We start from the raw sequence: 17,443 nt of genomic DNA on the forward strand, positions 1-17,443 counted from the left end.
TTTTCAACCTACACAAACATCTTTTGTCAGCCTAAAAGGATAAATGTGTAACATGTCATGCATACTACTCACTCAACTATCCTGCTTCACTTTCTTAACATTGATTGGTTGGTTGGCTGATTCCAGGTGGTGACAAAATAGCAATGCCATCGGCCCCATGATTTAACGTGGCAGTAACCAAGAGAGGAATGACACAAACAGCAAAAACCAGTCAAGGTGAAGGGGAAATGGCCAAACAAAGATGTAAAACGAAGATAGGGGCAACAGAAAGAAGAAAGAACAAGAGAGGGGTGGGGAGAAATGGGGAGAGAAGGGGTGCCCCAGAAATGCTGTATGCATTGGGGTACCAGCACTGCAACCAAGATCAAAACATAATAGGGACGCCACCAGGGGGAAGAAGATACAAGAAATGGGGAAACAAAACTGCACGAAAGACCAGAGAACACATAGTGAAAAAGGCTGGAGAACCTGGTTAATGTAGGGGCACGGCCAAGACCTCCATAACCAATGCAAACACTAACTGGGAGAATCCAATTCCAGAGGAAAATTCAAGGACTTAAACCTTAGAGAACAAACCAGTTTTGCGAAGAAAACCGAGGACAGATGTAACCATGTGAAGGGTCATCTGCTAACATCCGGACGAAGAAGAGGGATGGTATATTCAGTGGGAAGGGCCAAAAGGAGGGGGCATTCCAGCAAAATATAGATCACCACACGGGACGACCTGTAACTACAAAGGGAGGCGACTCACTGTGGAGAAAAAAAACCATAGGTCAACCTAGTATGGCAGGTATGACGATGGCAGAGGGAACAATTCTACGTGGTGGGAATCTCCTTGTTTGCACAAAGTTTAATTACTAGACAGGGGTGTAGCCTCTAAAGAGTCGGCCCACAACTGAGTAAAAAGGGACCTGACAAATCCACAAATCTGTCCCCAGAGGGGTCACAGAGAATGTTGGTGTAGGTGGGGATGGCAGTGGCCATGGGGCAGTGGAAAAAATACCAAGCAATAACCTGAACACCATTCACTGAGTCCGTACATAACAAAACTCGGATGAGGGAGGACCAATTAATAAAGCAGAGGGCCCGATAGATGGCCATAAATTCTGCAGTAAACACCCCATATGTAGCAGGCAAGAGATGGTGTTCCATGCCAAAAGAAGGTGTGAAGGCATATCCCATATAATCAGCGAGTTTAGAGCAATTGGTGTGAAAAATAATGGCACCCTGTAACTACTATAAGAGTGTTTGGAACAAACAATGGAACACCACTGGAGCAATGGAGGCTTTTCGATCCCAGATGAGATCCATCTGAAACATGAGCAGTGGACCTGACCAAGGGGAGTTGGTTGGGAGAGAACATGGGCAAGAGGACGAGGAGAGGAGATGGAAATCGTGACAGAGAGAAGCGACGCGGAGCCCAACCAGTAAACCCGCCCAAGGATGGGCAGTGAGCGTGTGACGTCCCAAAGCCACAAAAAGAATAGAACAACAGGGGTGAGGGGGGGAAGAGGGGATAATGATGGCATAAGAAACCAGGAGCTGTGACCATTGGACCTAAAAGGGAGGGATCCCAGCATCAACCAGACGATTATCAACATGGTTAGTGCAAAAGACACTGCTGATTAAACAGATACCACGATAGTGAACCAGGTCTAAGAGCAGGAGAGTGGAAGGGGCAGCTGATCCATAAACTTGACGATCATGGTCCAGGTGAGACAGAAGTAATACACTATAAAGACAGAGAAATATTGTACGATCCATGCCCGAAGAGGTGTGCACAAGGAAGTGAAGGACATTGAGTTTACGAAAACAACCTTCAGATCACGGATATGTGGGCAACCACGTAAGCTTGTTGTCTTAAGACTTAAGAAATGGAACTGGAGATCATGGTCACGTGTTTGGCCTCGAGGTAGAGCTCTGGATCAGGATGGACTGTAGTATGGCGACAGAAATGCACCACTCTTGACTTAAGGGGAGAGAACTGAAAACTGTGTGAGAGTACCCACATGGAAGCACACTGGATGGCACCCTGGAACTGGCACTCTGCAGAGGCAGCAAGCTCAAATACAGAAATCATCGACATACAGAGCAGGGATAATTAACGGCCTGGTGGAGGCCATAAGTCCATTAATAGTGATGGGAAAAAGGACACTTAATATGGTGTGCCAACCCAAACTCCAAATGGCCAGTGGGACACGAACCAGTGAATAAAAATCAGGAGGGGGTCCTGCAGCACTGAGAAAAAGCCTGCCAAACCCCGGTTTCCAATCAAAGCAGATGACTGATCGGAGGCCACAACTCCCGTAAGCCACACTGTTACAGAGATAAATGACCCCATGATTTGAGGGCCCAACTGTGCCACCATCCATTGAATTAACTTGCTGGGGACACTGATCAGATTGATCGGCCAGTAGCTATCAAGGGACAACGGATCCTTGCTAGCCTTAAGGACAGCAACCACAATTTTGTTTCTCCATTGAGAGAGGAAAATCTCTTGTAGCCAAAGGCAATTAAACATCTAGAGGAGATGCTGTCATCGTAGAGGACTGAGGTGTTGAAGCAGTGGAATAAGGATCAGGGGCTGAACCATGGGAAAAAGAGAGGGTCAGAAAAAGTACCCATTCAGTGAAAGTTTCATTGAAAAAGTCCACCTGACAAAGGCTAAAACACAAGTGGACGGCTTCAGCTCGCTATTTCTGAAAGAGGAAGGTGGTGGATAGGAGGCTGATGCCGATGCCGTCGCAAAATGAGTCATGAAGTGATCCGCGAGAACCAACAAATCTGTACAAAGGCCACAGTGAACGGGGCCTAGCGAACAGGGAACGACAATGCGAATTATCTTACTGGACAGAGCACTTCATCAATACATACTGGCAAAGAAGGTGTAAACATGACCTGGGAGATCTACAGAGGCCAACTGGCATGATGGAAGCCCAGCAGGGTAACCTGGCAATTGAGAGATGGTAAGGGCATGAGAGGATCAACAGGACATCATGTGACAACCAGTGTAAAGAAGAAGTAGAGGAGAAGCGTGCGAAAGATTAGTGGCCGAAAAAGTGCCATATCTGGTACTTAAATAAGTAGTGGAACCATCATTACGAAGGCAGAGGTTGTGGTCTGCAAGCAACTGGTCAATGAGGAGCCCCCGATCAGACAAAAAAGCACTGCCTCCACAAAGGTGATGGATATCAAAATCCTCGAGGAGGAGGAGGAGGAAGGGAGGAGGTAGTTGCTAAAGCAGTGCAGTTAGGGCAGCTTGCATAAGTGGTCTGTCAGGAAGGAGACAGAGATTGCAAACTGTGACCACAGAGTCCATGTGGACCTGGATGGCAACTGCTTACAATGTGGTACAAAGGGGGATCCATGTACTAACAATGCTCATACAGACCAACATACAAACACCACCAGAAGCCTTCACAGACCGAGCCAGTTCTAACAGAAAGCTTGGAAGGGTCGGTGATGAGATTCCTGGAGAATGACAAGTTGCCAATTAAAAGGGAATAAGGGATTGCATCTCCGGGAGCTGACGGTAGTAAAATTACAGTTTCATTGAATAAGCACAGAATGGGGATCCAAATGGGGGATGAACAGGCTGGGGCCAATCACGCCGTCAGGTCACCATCCATCACAGACAACAACAGGGTGACATCTATAAATCAAAGGTCAGACCCAGGTTGCGAGGGGAATCGGCACCTCTTGGGGGGCATCGGAGGGACCTTGACCTGGAACTTAAGTTTCTTCATTTTCTTCTCTTTCGAAAGTTGGGGAGGGCAGGGCAAGGAGAGAGGGCAGGCCGCTGCTAGTTCCGAAACTGAAACAGAGTGGGTGATCTTGGGGAGCACAAACTGTGTCCCGCAGCTGACTTATGGTAGCAGACCTCTGGACTGGGAGATGTCAGGAGAAGGGGTCCAAGGAGGGAGTGGCATCAACTACATGTGCAGCAGGAGGGGGACACTTCTCTGGCTGGGGATGGGGAGTGGTACCCAGCTGTGAGGACTCGGGAAGTGCAGGGCAAATGGAGGAGGAGAGGGGAGCAGAACTGGGGTAAGGAGGAGGGAGGAGGGAGAAAGGACATAACTGAGGCAAAGTTAGAGATCATTGACACAAGGTGAAGTCAGTCATATTTCAGACGACCCTTAGTGTAGAACAAACAACCAAAGAACTTACAAACCGGGCAGTCTGGTGACCTTTAAGAGTGACGGTTGTGACAATTAACACACGTGAGCAGCGGAACACAGGGGTTACCCTCAGAGAGTGGGTGTCCACATTCACTGCATACAGGGTCCACTGTACAGGGGGGAAGACGTGTCCAAAACGCAAGCACCGAAAACACTTCATAGGTGGCAGGACATACGGCTTCACATCACACCAATAACACACAACCTTGATCTTCTCCGGGAGAGTATTCCCTCACATTCCAGAAAAAAGGTGCTGGTATCAATGTGATTATCCTTACAACCTTCGTGAACATATCGAACAAAATGAACATCCTGTTGTTCCACATTGGCCCAGAGTTCCTCGTCAATTTGAAGTATGAGGTCCCAAAAAAATTACTCCCTAAACCATATTCAAAGACTGGTGAAGAGCAAGTGAAAGCAGGAAGTTTCCAAGTTGATTACAAGCACGAAGGACTGCTGACTGGGCAGCAGAAATAGTTCTGATCAACAGTGAACCCGACTGCATCTTCCTGAGAGACTTTACTTTGCCAAACTGGTCTTCAATATTTTCCACGTAAAATTATGGCTCAGTAGCAGTGTCAGTCCTAGTACAGACCAGGTAGTGGGGAAAGTGTTTCATCCCACACTCGCGTGCCTGGCCCTCCTTCCAGGGTGTAGCCAGGGTAGGTGAGGCCAAAGGGTCATAAGAAGCAGCATTAAATTATCCATTACTAACCGAAGAGATTTTTGGAGCTTGATACATTTCATATGCAAAGCACCTGCCCTGATACCACCCACTCTGACCAGTAGCTCTCCCCATGGGTGCCACCCAGCCACAGCAAGGGTGTGTGACACAGCGGCTGTTGCACAGAGTTCCAATGCCCCAGAATGATAAACACAGGGTGTATACGTGGACGACGAAAAAAAATTCCCGGATTTTTCCCAGATTTCCCGGTTAAAAATACATTTTTCCATGTTAATTAACAATATGCTTTTCCTCAAAACTATAAAATTTATCAATCATTTAAATGGTTGTAGTTTTATACACCGGCGCAGAATTTCCCGGCATTTTAGAAAACGAAACTCAGGAGAAAAAACACGTTTTAGAAAGATGTCTGATGTGCAGCAACATGTACACTACATATTTTCGTATTACGAAAGTCTAAATTCGAATTCCACCAAACACCGCATGTTACTTTCTGAAGGATTGAAATCGAGATTGCGATGCGCTTTTGTAAGCCAGTTGTAGCTCATGTCAAGCAATCTCGCCAGCCGATGACAGCGGATATTCAGATCACAGGACACATGATGTAGTCAGCCAATAGCAACATCACTGTAAAGTAGCGCAAACACACAAATAGGAAAAGATAATGGTTTAAACTAATATACGTATATACATAGTGTTGCTACAAGAAAAGAAAAGCTTTTACGTTTAATATTGGTCACTAAGATTAATAAGCTGCAAGAGAAGCTAAGCTTTAACACATAATGATCATTTTTGCGTGCGTTACACTTTAAAGATACATCACAAAAATGTGTCAGTAAATTTTTTAACAACAACATAAATGTCTGGTCTTCTGGGCTCAAAAATATTCTAAATGGTCGCCCTCAAAGATTTGATTTTTGAATGGGAGTCAAGTGCTCTGTGATTTAAGAAATTCATTTGACATTCATGCGCACAGAGTTCATCTTGCATAAAAGGAAATTTACTTTGAAAGTAATGCTTTCCAATTAACCATTCACAATACTTTCCCACGACCTGTTAGAAATAGAATCGTTTTAAAAGTTGCCAGAGCGCGCCTAATAACAGGTGTCGCAGCGCTTGCGCAGCTATGATGACACAGGAAGCCTGTACGTTCTTACGTGTAAAACATTAAAAGATCTTACATTATCTCACAAAAGAAACAAGACATTAGAGGACACTCCAAGAGCATGAGAATTTTGTGAACTATATTAAAATGCATCATTCGGCTTAAAGTGCACATTCGTATGTCCAGATTCAGATGTAAATTTTCTTGGAGTGCCTGTACTGTAATATCTCATGTTCGGTTCTTTATTAAGGCATAATGCCATACATGCTAGAAGATGAAAACGTGAACTTGAAATGCAGCGAACAGTTGAAACTAGCCAATAGTGTGGAATTAAACACTTAGTTTCAAATAAATTGACTGCCTCAGCAGAAAATACTAGTAAAAGTCAAAATTCTTTAACAAACCAACAAAAATAACTTCATTGTTCTGCAAGGCGATTAACGCTTGACTGTCAGAAAGGTGGAAACAAAATAAAATCTGCACTAATTACATATTTTAGCCTTCTGTAATTATGTGAATGTATTTTAATTCACTTGACAGCTCCCGGCCACAGAAATCCTTTTTGTTTTCATTTGAAGTGAGAGCAACAAACGAAGAGGAAACAGCAAAATCCCTTAACGAAAACACGGGTCACGTGGAGACTACCACCTCCCACTACAACTCAGATTCCTCTGTAAATCAGGTCCGGATCTAGAATATTTCCGAACTGGGGCGATATTAGATAGTGGCGCTCCCCCCCTCCCTTGAGCATTTGAGGTAAGACGCCAAAAATTTAAAAATCAACTTTTCAAAAATATCTTCATTTTGTAGCGCACATCTTTCTGAAGAGTCTGATACATAAAACATATATATTCGAGGGAACGTAAGACATGTTATTTGGTCTTAAGTGTGGCAAAGTGCAGTGCCATGCCTCTCCACACAGCATTCTTCAATCGCACGTCTCTTGTATTTCGCTCTGTGGAATTCAAACATGTAATATTTTGTAATGGAATGGGTGCCATCAAACTATATTTACACCAGTGGAAATTAAAAAGTCCTGTGGTGCCTCTCCTGCTCCCAGTCGGCCGGTTTGACATCCTGCTACTCTTTAAAAAAATTTCGGAATTAATACTGGTTGGGATTATTTGTAACCGGCAGAACAAGAACGCTTCAGAAAATTTGCAGTCTTTACTGCCTATTAGCTAATAACTTGCTGATTTGTGTGACATAAAATTAAACATAGGATACATAAAACGAGTAAAGACAAAAGACAAGAGACAAGCAAGACAGTACACGTTTCTTCAATCGTTAAGTCCTAGTTTCTTTTCTCTCTAATTCTGCCACAGCTTTATATGGCGTACTTCCCTTTCTGAGAAAGAATCTACTACCTCACCAAAGTTCGTTAACGTTTTGCTACATGAAAAAACGAAATGTCTTTGTCTAATACGAAAAAAGCTGTTAATACAAATTGTACCCAAGACTGGTGTGGTTTCTCGATCTGATTACGTGTATTTTGTCACTGCTATATAAAACGAAATAGGCCTGCCCAATATTGGAGCAGTTGTTACACACACCAAATAAAAGAGATTGATTTGGCACAAATGGTCATTTTTATAACACGACTGAATATAATTCACGAAGTACCAATATCAAATGCCTATTAGGCCTACTACAAGCAAAACGTTTTGTGTTAGAAAATAGTTTCACATTTCATTCATACTCTCTAGCTTCTGAAGCATCAGATTGAAAAGTAATAGTACTACATGTTCAATAAATTCCGAATCATCATATTCTCGTGTAATTTGTGTGAGTCCCTGTTTCTTCTCCTTCCTCGTTCTAACAAACAATCTTATCACTAATTCTGTAACTATTCCTGCCAGTGTCAAAACTTATTCTCTGGTTAATTTCTTCAACGGTTTAGTTATCAGGTTGGGCGTTATTACATGTTCGTACAACGCGTTTTCCACGCTACTCCCAGAATAGAACTTAAGCTGCTGCTAGCCGAGGACAGTATAACTGGCCCTTAGCAGTGTAGCGGTCTGGCCAAAAATTTTCTGTGAAAATTTCATTTTGTTCGACACACGGAGGAGAAATATGCAGTCTTTGTTGCCTGTTATTCCTGTTAGTCGTTTTGTTCCACTCTGGTAGTCTAAATCTATGGGATTCGCTAGTAATTATAACAACACTGATCATTTGCAAACCCAGTCAACCACATTAACAGCGACTGCATTCATCTGTTCGGCATTATTCCACTCAGCTCATATAGACCTGTCCCCATTTATCTGCGGGAAAGTTTACACATTCAAAAATCAACTTACGATTCTTTCAGAAATCGAATTAGAATTTGTTCAAAAACGAACAGGGACGCGTTCAAAATCATATATGAAATCGATAGACCAATGTGTGCTGGTTGCTAGGGGCTTTGTGAAACAAGGTCTTTTTCCTCAATAATATGAATTTGCCCCCCCCCCCCCCCCCCGAAACTATCGCCTGGGGCAGATAATCCGGTTTGCTCCCGTCCCCTAGTTCCGGGCCTGTTGCGCATACGTGAATCTGGCAGCTTGGGTTCAAAATGGTTCAAATGGCTCTGAGCACTATGGGACTTAACATCTGTGGTCATCAGTCCCCTAGAACTTAGAACTACTTAAACCTAACTAACCTAAGGACATCACACACATCCATGCCCAAGGCAGGATTCGAACCTGCAACTGTAGCGGTCACGCAGTTCCAGACTGAAGCGCCTACAACTGCATGGCCAGCCTGGCAGCTTAGGCGCACCAGTAAAATTTTCCTGATAGCATCTGGCTGCTTGCTGCTATTGCTTATACAACTAACTGCCACACTTCTGTAGCCAGAAGCAGGACAACATACTACTAATTACGACACTCAACTGCACATGCGGATAAGCTCGCTCGCAACTGCTCAAACGAATCTAATGTAAAGTTGTGACGTCACGCCCATCGGAGGCAATTTGTTGTTATGAAACATTGCATAGTCTTCCTAAAGCCTTTGTCACATTTTGCTGTTGGCAGATGCTTGTAAGAGCACTGTGTTTTGTTGTTGTATATGGTGAATTTCCTTTGCAACTTAAATTTTATTTACGTTTCTTTTTATCTCGTTCTTTTTTTATTGCTGCAGTATTATGCTGCAGTAGTGAGATACAGTAATATTCATTGTTAGAGTATTGGTTCTTACCAGTCAAAGTTACAAAAATTTAACTGAATACTAAAACAATGAAAAATTCCCGGAATTCTAAAAAATTCCCGGGTTTTTCCCGAATCTCCCGGGTCGTATACACCCTGTAAACAACAACTCCTTGGGATACATGGGAAGGCAACAGCTCAGATATCAGAAGTGTGATACCTGTGTTGTCGTTAGGGGACTCAGTCAGACGGGTAACCTAACAGACCCACCACTCCGACTGGCTACAAATACTGGCAACCTAGCATGGTGGAGTGGGCGTAAGGCAGGAAAAGGAAGAGAGGATAGAGAGAGGGAGAGGTATCCACACTGCAGATGCTATGGGGGAATTCTTCCCCAACAGCTCACACTAAGAAGATAAAATTTAGAAGTGGAGGTCAAACCCCAAAGGGGGGTCAAAAATGCCAAAAAGGAAGGATGAAAAGGAAAAGGCAAGGGGAACAAAAACCAGGAGGAATACAAGAAACCAGGTGGATAGCCAGCATAAGTAAGAACATAGAGAGGGAAAGGACGGAGCAGAAGGGAAGGAGGAAGCAGTGGGGAAGGAACGAGGATGGGGACGGAGGGGCACTAGGCAGGAAACGCATCCTGGTATCGAAGACTAGGCCAAAACAGCTTGGAGCACTGTGTGCGCCTAGCATGAACTCATGAAAGAACCACGAGCCCCCTGAGAGGTTGACTTAAGTTGCAACCCTCTGGTGCTTCAAATTGTGGTGTGTAACATAAATACGTCGGTGCGTGAGAAATGGCGTGCTGTTATTGAGTTTACAGCCACAGAAATCGTGCCTCCAGCTGAAATCCATACAAGATGAAGGGGTGTACAGTGACGATTGTATCAACATCAGTAATGTGCGATCTCGGATTGTTTGTGCTCTCTTCATAAAGGAAATGGCCTCGTGCTAATCTCAACATGTGTGACAGAGCAAGCGTGGACAACTGTGTACGGCAACCAACAACACTCATCAGTATCGAGTTGATGAAGTCATCAAAGGAAATAGTCAGACAGCATGGACACAGCTTTCAGGTAAGTGCAGCATTAGCATGAGGTCAAGTACAGGCCATCATTATAGAACTGTGGTCTGGAATACTTCACAGTGGATGAACCGAATGGTCACTCTTGACATGAAACAGACAATACTGCACACACATTGACAATTTCTTTTGCATTTTGAATGTAAAGGTGATGGGTTCCTTACCAACATTGTGACACGTGATGAAAGCAGGATTCACCATTTTGATTCCAAAAACAAGAAATCACCAATAGAGTTCCAAGGAACACCGATGCCAAAAAGTTCAAGACTGTGCCACCAGCAGGCAAAGTCATGCTCACAGTTTTCTGGAATGTTCAAGGAGTGGTGCATTTGGGATTCATGTCTGAAGTCATCACCATAAACTCTGCAACGTCCTGGAACCTCACAAAACTGAAAGCATGAATTTTTTAAAGTTCGTCCACACATGGAGCGCCCTCTCTTTCAGCATGACAATGTCATACTACACATGTGCATTGTGACATCTGCAACAATCTGATGACTTGGGTTCACTGTCATCTATCATACTCCATAAAATCCAGACTTGGCCCCATCTGAATTTCGTCTGTTTGCAAAACTCAAGGAACACCGTCGAGGACTTCACTTTGATAGCGATAAAGTGATGCAAGCAAGGGGGAGGTTGTGGCTCCGTCAACAATGTCCATCATTCTACAGTGATGGTGTCAACAAACTGGTCTCTTGTTGGGAGAAATGTATCCGATACCAGGGTGACTATGTTGAAGCATAAAGATGTTGAAAATCAATAAAGTTTGTTTTATCTGAAAAGCTTTATGAGTTTTCAGATAAAAAATTAACAGGATTACTTTTCAGCATACTCTCACATGTAATTACTTTCTTTGAAAAATATCAATGCAATCTAATAAATATTAGATTGCTGTTGTTGTTGTTGTTGTTGTTATTGTCTTCAGTGCTGAGACTGGTTTGATGCAGCTCTCCATGCTACTGTATCCTGTGCAAGCTTCTTCATCTCCCAGTACTTACTGCAACCTACATCCTTCTGAACCTGCTTAGTGTATTCATCTCTTGGTCTCCCTCTACGATTTTTACCCTCCACGTTGCCCTTAAATACTAAATTTGTGATCCCTTGATGCCTCAGAAATTGTCCTACCAACCGGTCCCTTCTCCTTGTCAAGTTGTGCCACAAACTCCTCTTCTCCCCAATTCTATTCAATACCTCCTCATTAGTTATGTGATCTACCCATCTAATCTTCAGCATTCTTCTGTAGCACCACATTTCTCTTTTTGTTCAAACTATTTATCGTCCATTTTTCACTTCCATACATGGCTACATTCCATACAAATACTTTCAGAAACGACTTCCTGACACTTAAATCTATACTCGATGCTAACAAATTTCTCTTCTTCAGAAACGCTTTCCTTGCCATTGCCAGTCTACATTTTATATCCTCTCTACTTCAACCATGATCAGTTATTTTGCTCCCCAAATAGCAAAACTCCTTTACTACTTTAAGTGTCTCATTTCCTAATCTAATTCCCTCAGCATCACCTGACTTAATTCAACTACATTCCATTATCCTCATTTTGCTTTTGTTGATGTTCATCTTATATCCTCCTTTCAAGACACTGTCCATTCCATTCAACTGCTCTTCCAAGTCCTTTGCTGTCTCTGACAGAATTACAATGTCATCGGCAAACCTCAACGTTTTTATTTCGTCTCCATGGACTTTAATACCTACTCCAAATTTTTCTTTTGTTTCCTTTACTGCTTGCTCAATATATAGATTGAACAACATCGGGGAGAGGCTACAACCCTGTCTCACGCCCTTCCCAACCACTGCTTTTCTTTCATGTCCCTCGACTCTTATAACTGCCATCTGGTTTCTGTACAAATTGTAAATAGCCTTTCACTCCCTGTATTTTACCCCTGCCACCTTTAGAATTTGAAAGAGAGTATTCCAGTCAACATCGTCAAAAGCTTTCTCTAAGTCTACAAATGCTAGAAATGTAGGTTTGCCTTTCCTCGATCTATTTTCTAAGGTAAGTCGTAGGGTCAGTATCGCCTCACGTGTTCCAGCATTTCTGCGGAATACAAACTGATCTTCCCCGAGGTCGGCTTCTACCAGTTTTTCCATTCGTCTGTAAAGAATTCGCGTTAGTATTTTGCAGCTGTGACTTCTTAAACTGATAGTTCGGTAATTTTCACATCTGTCAACACCTGCTTTCCTTGAAATTGGAATTATTATATTTTTCTTGAAATCTGAGGGTATTTCGCCTGTCTCATACATCTTGCTCACCAGATGGTAGAGTTTTGTTAGGACTGGCTCTCCCAAGGCCGTCAGTAGTTCCAATGGAATGTTGTCTACTCCCGGGGCCTTGTTTCGACTCAGGTCTTTCAGTGCTCTGTCAAACTCTTCACGCAGTATCGTATCTCCCATTTCATCTTCATCTACATCCTTTTCCATTTCCATAATATTGTCCTCAAGTACGTCGCCCTCTTATAGACCCTCTATATACTCCTTCCACCTTTCTGCTTTCCCTTCTTTGCTTAGAACTTCCATCTGAACTCTTGATATTCATACAAGTGGCTCTCTTTTCTCCAAAGGTCTCTTTAATTTTCCTACTATCTTACCCCTAGTGAGATAAGCCTCTACATCCTTACATTTGTCCTCTAGCCATCCCTGCTTAGCCATTTTGCACTTCCTGTCGATCTCATTTTTGAGACGTTTGTATTCCTTTTTGCCTGCTTCATTTACTGCATTTTTATATTTTTTCCTTTCATCAATTAAATTCAATATTTCTTCTGTTACCCAAGGATTTCTACTAGCCCTCGTCTTTTTACCTACTTGATCCTCTGCCGCCTTCACTACTTCATCCCTCAAAGCTACCCATTCTTCTTCTACTGTATTTCTTTCCTCCCATTCCTGTCAATTGTTCCCTTATGCTCTCCCTGAAACTCTCTACAACCTCTAGTTTAGTCAATTTATCCAAGTCCCATCTCCTTAAATTCCCACTTTTTTGCAGTTTCTTCAGTTTTAATCTACAGTTCATAACCAATAGATTGTGGTCAGAGTCCACATCTGCCCCTGGAAATGTCGTACAATTTAAAACCTGATTCCTAAATCTGTCTTACCATTATATAATCTATCTGACAACTTCTAGTATCTCCAGGATTCTTCCATGTATACAACCTTCTTTTATGATTCTTGAACCAAGTATTAGCTATGATTAAGTTATGCTCTGTGCAAAATTCTACCAGACGGCTTCCTCTTTCATTTCTCGCCCCCAATCCATATTCACCGACTATGTTTCCTTCTCTCCCTTTTCCTACTCTCGAATTCCAGTCACCCATGACTATTAAATTTTCGTCTCCCTTCACTACCTGAATAATTTCTTTTATCTTGTCGTACATTTCATCAATTTCTTCATCATCTGCAGAGCTAGTTGGCATATAAACTTGTACTACTGTAGTAGGCATGGGCTTCGTGTCTATCTTGGCCACAATAATGCGTTCACAATGCTGTTTGTAGTAGCTTACCCGCACTCCTATTTTTTTATTCATTATTAAACCTACTCCTGCATTACCCCTATTTGATTTTGTATTTATAACCCTGTATTCACCTGACCAAAAGTCTTGTTCCTCCTGCCACCAAACTTCACTAATTCCCACTATATCTAACTTTAACCTACCCATTTCCCTTTTTAAATTTTCTAACCTACCTGCCCGGTTAAGGGATCTGACATTCCACGCTCCGATCCATAGAACGCCAGTTTTCTTTCTCCTGGTAACAACATCCTCTTGAGTAGTCCCCGCCCGGAGATCCGAATGGGGGACTATTTTACCTCCGGAATATTTTATCCAAGAGGACGCCATCATCATTTAGCCATACAGTAAAGCTGCATGCCCTCGGGAAAAATTATGGCTGTAGTTTCCCCTTGCTTTTAGATTGCACTGATATTGAAAAAAGGAGTACTGATAAAAAAAAGAAGATAAACAGCATCTACTTGAAATAACTAAAGTAGCAGCAGCTTCTTTCCAACACTAGTCAGTTGATTGTTAGTCTACCTTACTGAAGTGTACAGCAGTTGCTGCTTCTGGGACATGATGTACAAATGAAGTAAATACATCTTCACCTGCCATGATAGACTTTCTCCAAATAAAAGATTCCAATAAAAATACTTCTTTGGTAAGAAAATATTCAGGTAGTGTTCCATCTAATTGGATGAGGTGGAGTGTGGAATGCTGTTTGTCATACGCATATTGAAAGTGTCTGGTTAACCCTCTGGTTCTGTGGGCTAACACTATGTTAGAAGTACATGGGGAATCTGTTGTTCCCTGGCTTCAGAAGCAGTATCAAACGTCTCCTCTTATGTCTAGATACAAATCTTCATTAAAGAGTTTGGTATATTCTTGGTTAGCGCAGGAAGCCCCACCGCACTCTGTCTTGAAGGATTTGTGTTATGCATTACAAACTACAGTTATCACACAGAGAGGGGCAGTTCTGTACTTTTGAGTTGTTGAATGAGAACTCCAATCTCACTCTCTCCTAGTACTGTGAAAGGCAGTAAAATCACATACATGATGCACCATCATTTACATTATATCCATACAGCTTGTTTGTTGGGACACCATTATTCAATTGCCAGATATTTGGGAAAAGTTGTTGTTCCCTAATATACTTTTTATTAACTCCCATACATTTGCTGATGGTGTAAAGCTGTTTATAAATTTTGTGAAATGTATCCACACAGTTCTTTCCAAAAGGCTGCAAAGTTCTCTCTACTTGATCTACTCTTAAACACATGCATTGAGTGTCATTCTCCTATTACTGACTGCTGGAAGTGATTTCCAATTCCACTGAGTCTGGTTTTCTTCTGGGCTGGCTGAAAGATAATGGTATTATGGCATCACCTAGTCCTGAGTGCTACTGTAGTGTTGGCTCCACAGTGTCCAGTTTACTCATCTGATCATCCCGTTACAATGGCCTTCTTTTGAGTAGGGTTGTCTCTGATAAGTGGAGCCAGAGGGTAAAGTAGCCAATGGAGTGTAAATGTTGTTCACTTTCCACTAAACAGTATCTGTGGGGGCTGGATAGTATAGGAAGAGATCCATAATGGGAAACAACTCATGCAGATATTTGTCCAGAATGTAATATGCAAATGACCTTTTACAGTAACAGTCTCTCAATTGCTGTGTCCTTGGAGTGAATGGGGGAGGGTCTCATAGCACACAGTATCCACTGATGTCTTCTAAATAAAAGGAATTCAAAAGAGAATTGTTTCAGAAGCCCTTACATGTTTTACTGTCTACAGAACCTTGTGATGGAATATATACAGAGCATACTATAAATTGAAATGGCAGATGTACTGTGACCGCTAAAACTTTTAACTCTGTGGAAGCGATGAGCGCATAGTGGTATGTTTCTCTGGCAAACACAAATCACTATTAACTAACTTCGTAATTTTGTTTCCTCTTTTGCCCCTGTGTTTCACTGTTCTTTGGCTCTATGTTAACAGCATGACTCAACATCAACATGAAGCTCAACAAGTAATTCAGACACTTGAGTGAATGTAACCTTTCAGTGTATTTAGTAGTTCCAGCAATTCTCTTGAATGTCTCTTCTACATATTATTATGCAGTGGTATGCTCTGTTACTACTATTTACATTCAATGGCAGTCTGGAAGGATTGTTGGCCTGAAGTCTTTGTGTAGAGTAGTTATTACAAACCTCCAGTGGCCACACCCCTGACACTGGAAGTTGACTGAGAACATAATTGTTGGGAGCCATTCGGAACCTGTGATAAGTTAGAAATGAATGAAAAATTGATAGCTCCACATGGCTGAGTAAGCCTAATAAAGCTGGGGTGTGGCAAATACCCAAGAGATTAATGATGAATATCTGTGAAACTTCGCTCTGCAACAGTGACTACTGGGAAAGCGAGAATCATAACAGATGTTTAATAAAATGCAGATTTCATACGTTCAGGAATGTCAAGATATCTCTCATTTATACTGTGCTTGTGAAGTGTTCAGAAGCTGTGGTAGTGATATTTAGCAAAACTTGTGTCAAAACTGGAAATCCATTAATGTTCTGTAGAAATATGCTGAGTGAATTAATGATCCTATGCTTTCAATCACTGTGCTGGTAATTGCTAAATAGAAAACAAATGTGCCTTCGTAAAAGTTTTTGAAAATCAACCCATTCTTAAGAAACCAAAACAAAAATGTTAGTTTCCCAACTGCAATGAACCATACGAGGCCCATGCAAATTTCACTTATACATTAATTACACCAATGCTATACAGTGTCTACAAAAATTAAATAAATGAGCATAAGAGTAAATTTTTCTGTGCTTACCTGAGGCAACTTTGCGTGATCACTGTAGGGACTTATAGCTACAGGTATACCAAGAACATGCTGCACTCTTCCGCCATAAAGGTGGTCTCCTAGCACTGGACTCAACAAATATGCTGAGTAAATCCTAATAAAATGCCATTTTGTGCGTGATGTTTTGAATTCTACCAGGCTACAAAGAGATCCCTTTTCCAATGTGGAGTACTCTACAAATGTAGGAAAAATTTCCTGACGTTTCACGGACTTCTTTGACCATTTTGTCTCAAGAATCACCTGTAAATATTACACAATTATAATAAACAAATTTTAAAAAGGAGAGAACATGAGTGCAATAATGTTCTGTTAACTGTTATACAAATTACCTGCGATTCCTTTTGTCCAGGTCCTTTTTTCAATGTGATACCAATGTTCTCAGAGCCGGAATCAGGTTGGGGCTGCCCTACTACAACCAACCAATAGTTGTAGATCACTTTGTCCTGTACTTTGCCATAATTCATTGACTTCCTTACATTTTTAGCAACACTCTCATCTGCTGATAAAATGGTGATTCCACTAGCATACCTGCAAAAATGGTGAATAATTGTAAGAGCTAGATATTAATGTGCCTTTCTTGACAGACATATTTTGTACCAAAATGGAAAATCTGTCGAATACCCAACAAACATATCAGTAACTTGGCAAAAAGACAACAAAAACACTGTAGATGCAAAGCCTCAGCCTGGTCATGGAACTGAACCAGAACCAAGACAAATATGTATGATGAAACAAATTGGAATAATACTGCAAAGTTTTAGGAAATGGCGAAACAAAAAGAGAGAAATAAGAAGTCCAATGATAGCATCAAGCTTGTAGTGAACAAGGAACCAAAACATAAAAGGGCAAAGAGAGGAAAACTGGTGTGGAACTGAGAGGAGAGCAGAAATAAATAGT

General features: G+C 42.0%; 1 protein-coding gene across 3 annotated transcripts in view; it reads right to left on the reverse strand.

Annotated features, from left to right (window-relative positions):
• The window catches only part of LOC126412213 (mitochondrial mRNA pseudouridine synthase RPUSD3-like), a 122,652-nt gene that overhangs the window by 33,322 nt on the left and 71,887 nt on the right, over nucleotides 1-17,443 (reverse strand). For all 3 annotated transcript variants that reach the window (XR_007575260.1, XM_050081696.1, XM_050081698.1), the window contains exons 3-4: nucleotides 16,876-17,074; nucleotides 16,517-16,786 (exon numbers count right to left, since the gene is read on the reverse strand). Coding sequence is in view for 2 of the 3 variants with exons in the window: in XM_050081696.1 (XP_049937653.1) it covers nucleotides 16,517-16,786; nucleotides 16,876-17,074 (469 nt within the window). In the remaining variant the exon portion in view is untranslated. The remainder of the gene's footprint in view (nucleotides 1-16,516; nucleotides 16,787-16,875; nucleotides 17,075-17,443) is intronic.

Source organism: Schistocerca serialis, chromosome 7 (genome assembly GCF_023864345.2).
Source record: "Schistocerca serialis cubense isolate TAMUIC-IGC-003099 chromosome 7, iqSchSeri2.2, whole genome shotgun sequence".
Classification (NCBI taxonomy): Eukaryota; Metazoa; Arthropoda; class Insecta; order Orthoptera; family Acrididae; genus Schistocerca; species Schistocerca serialis.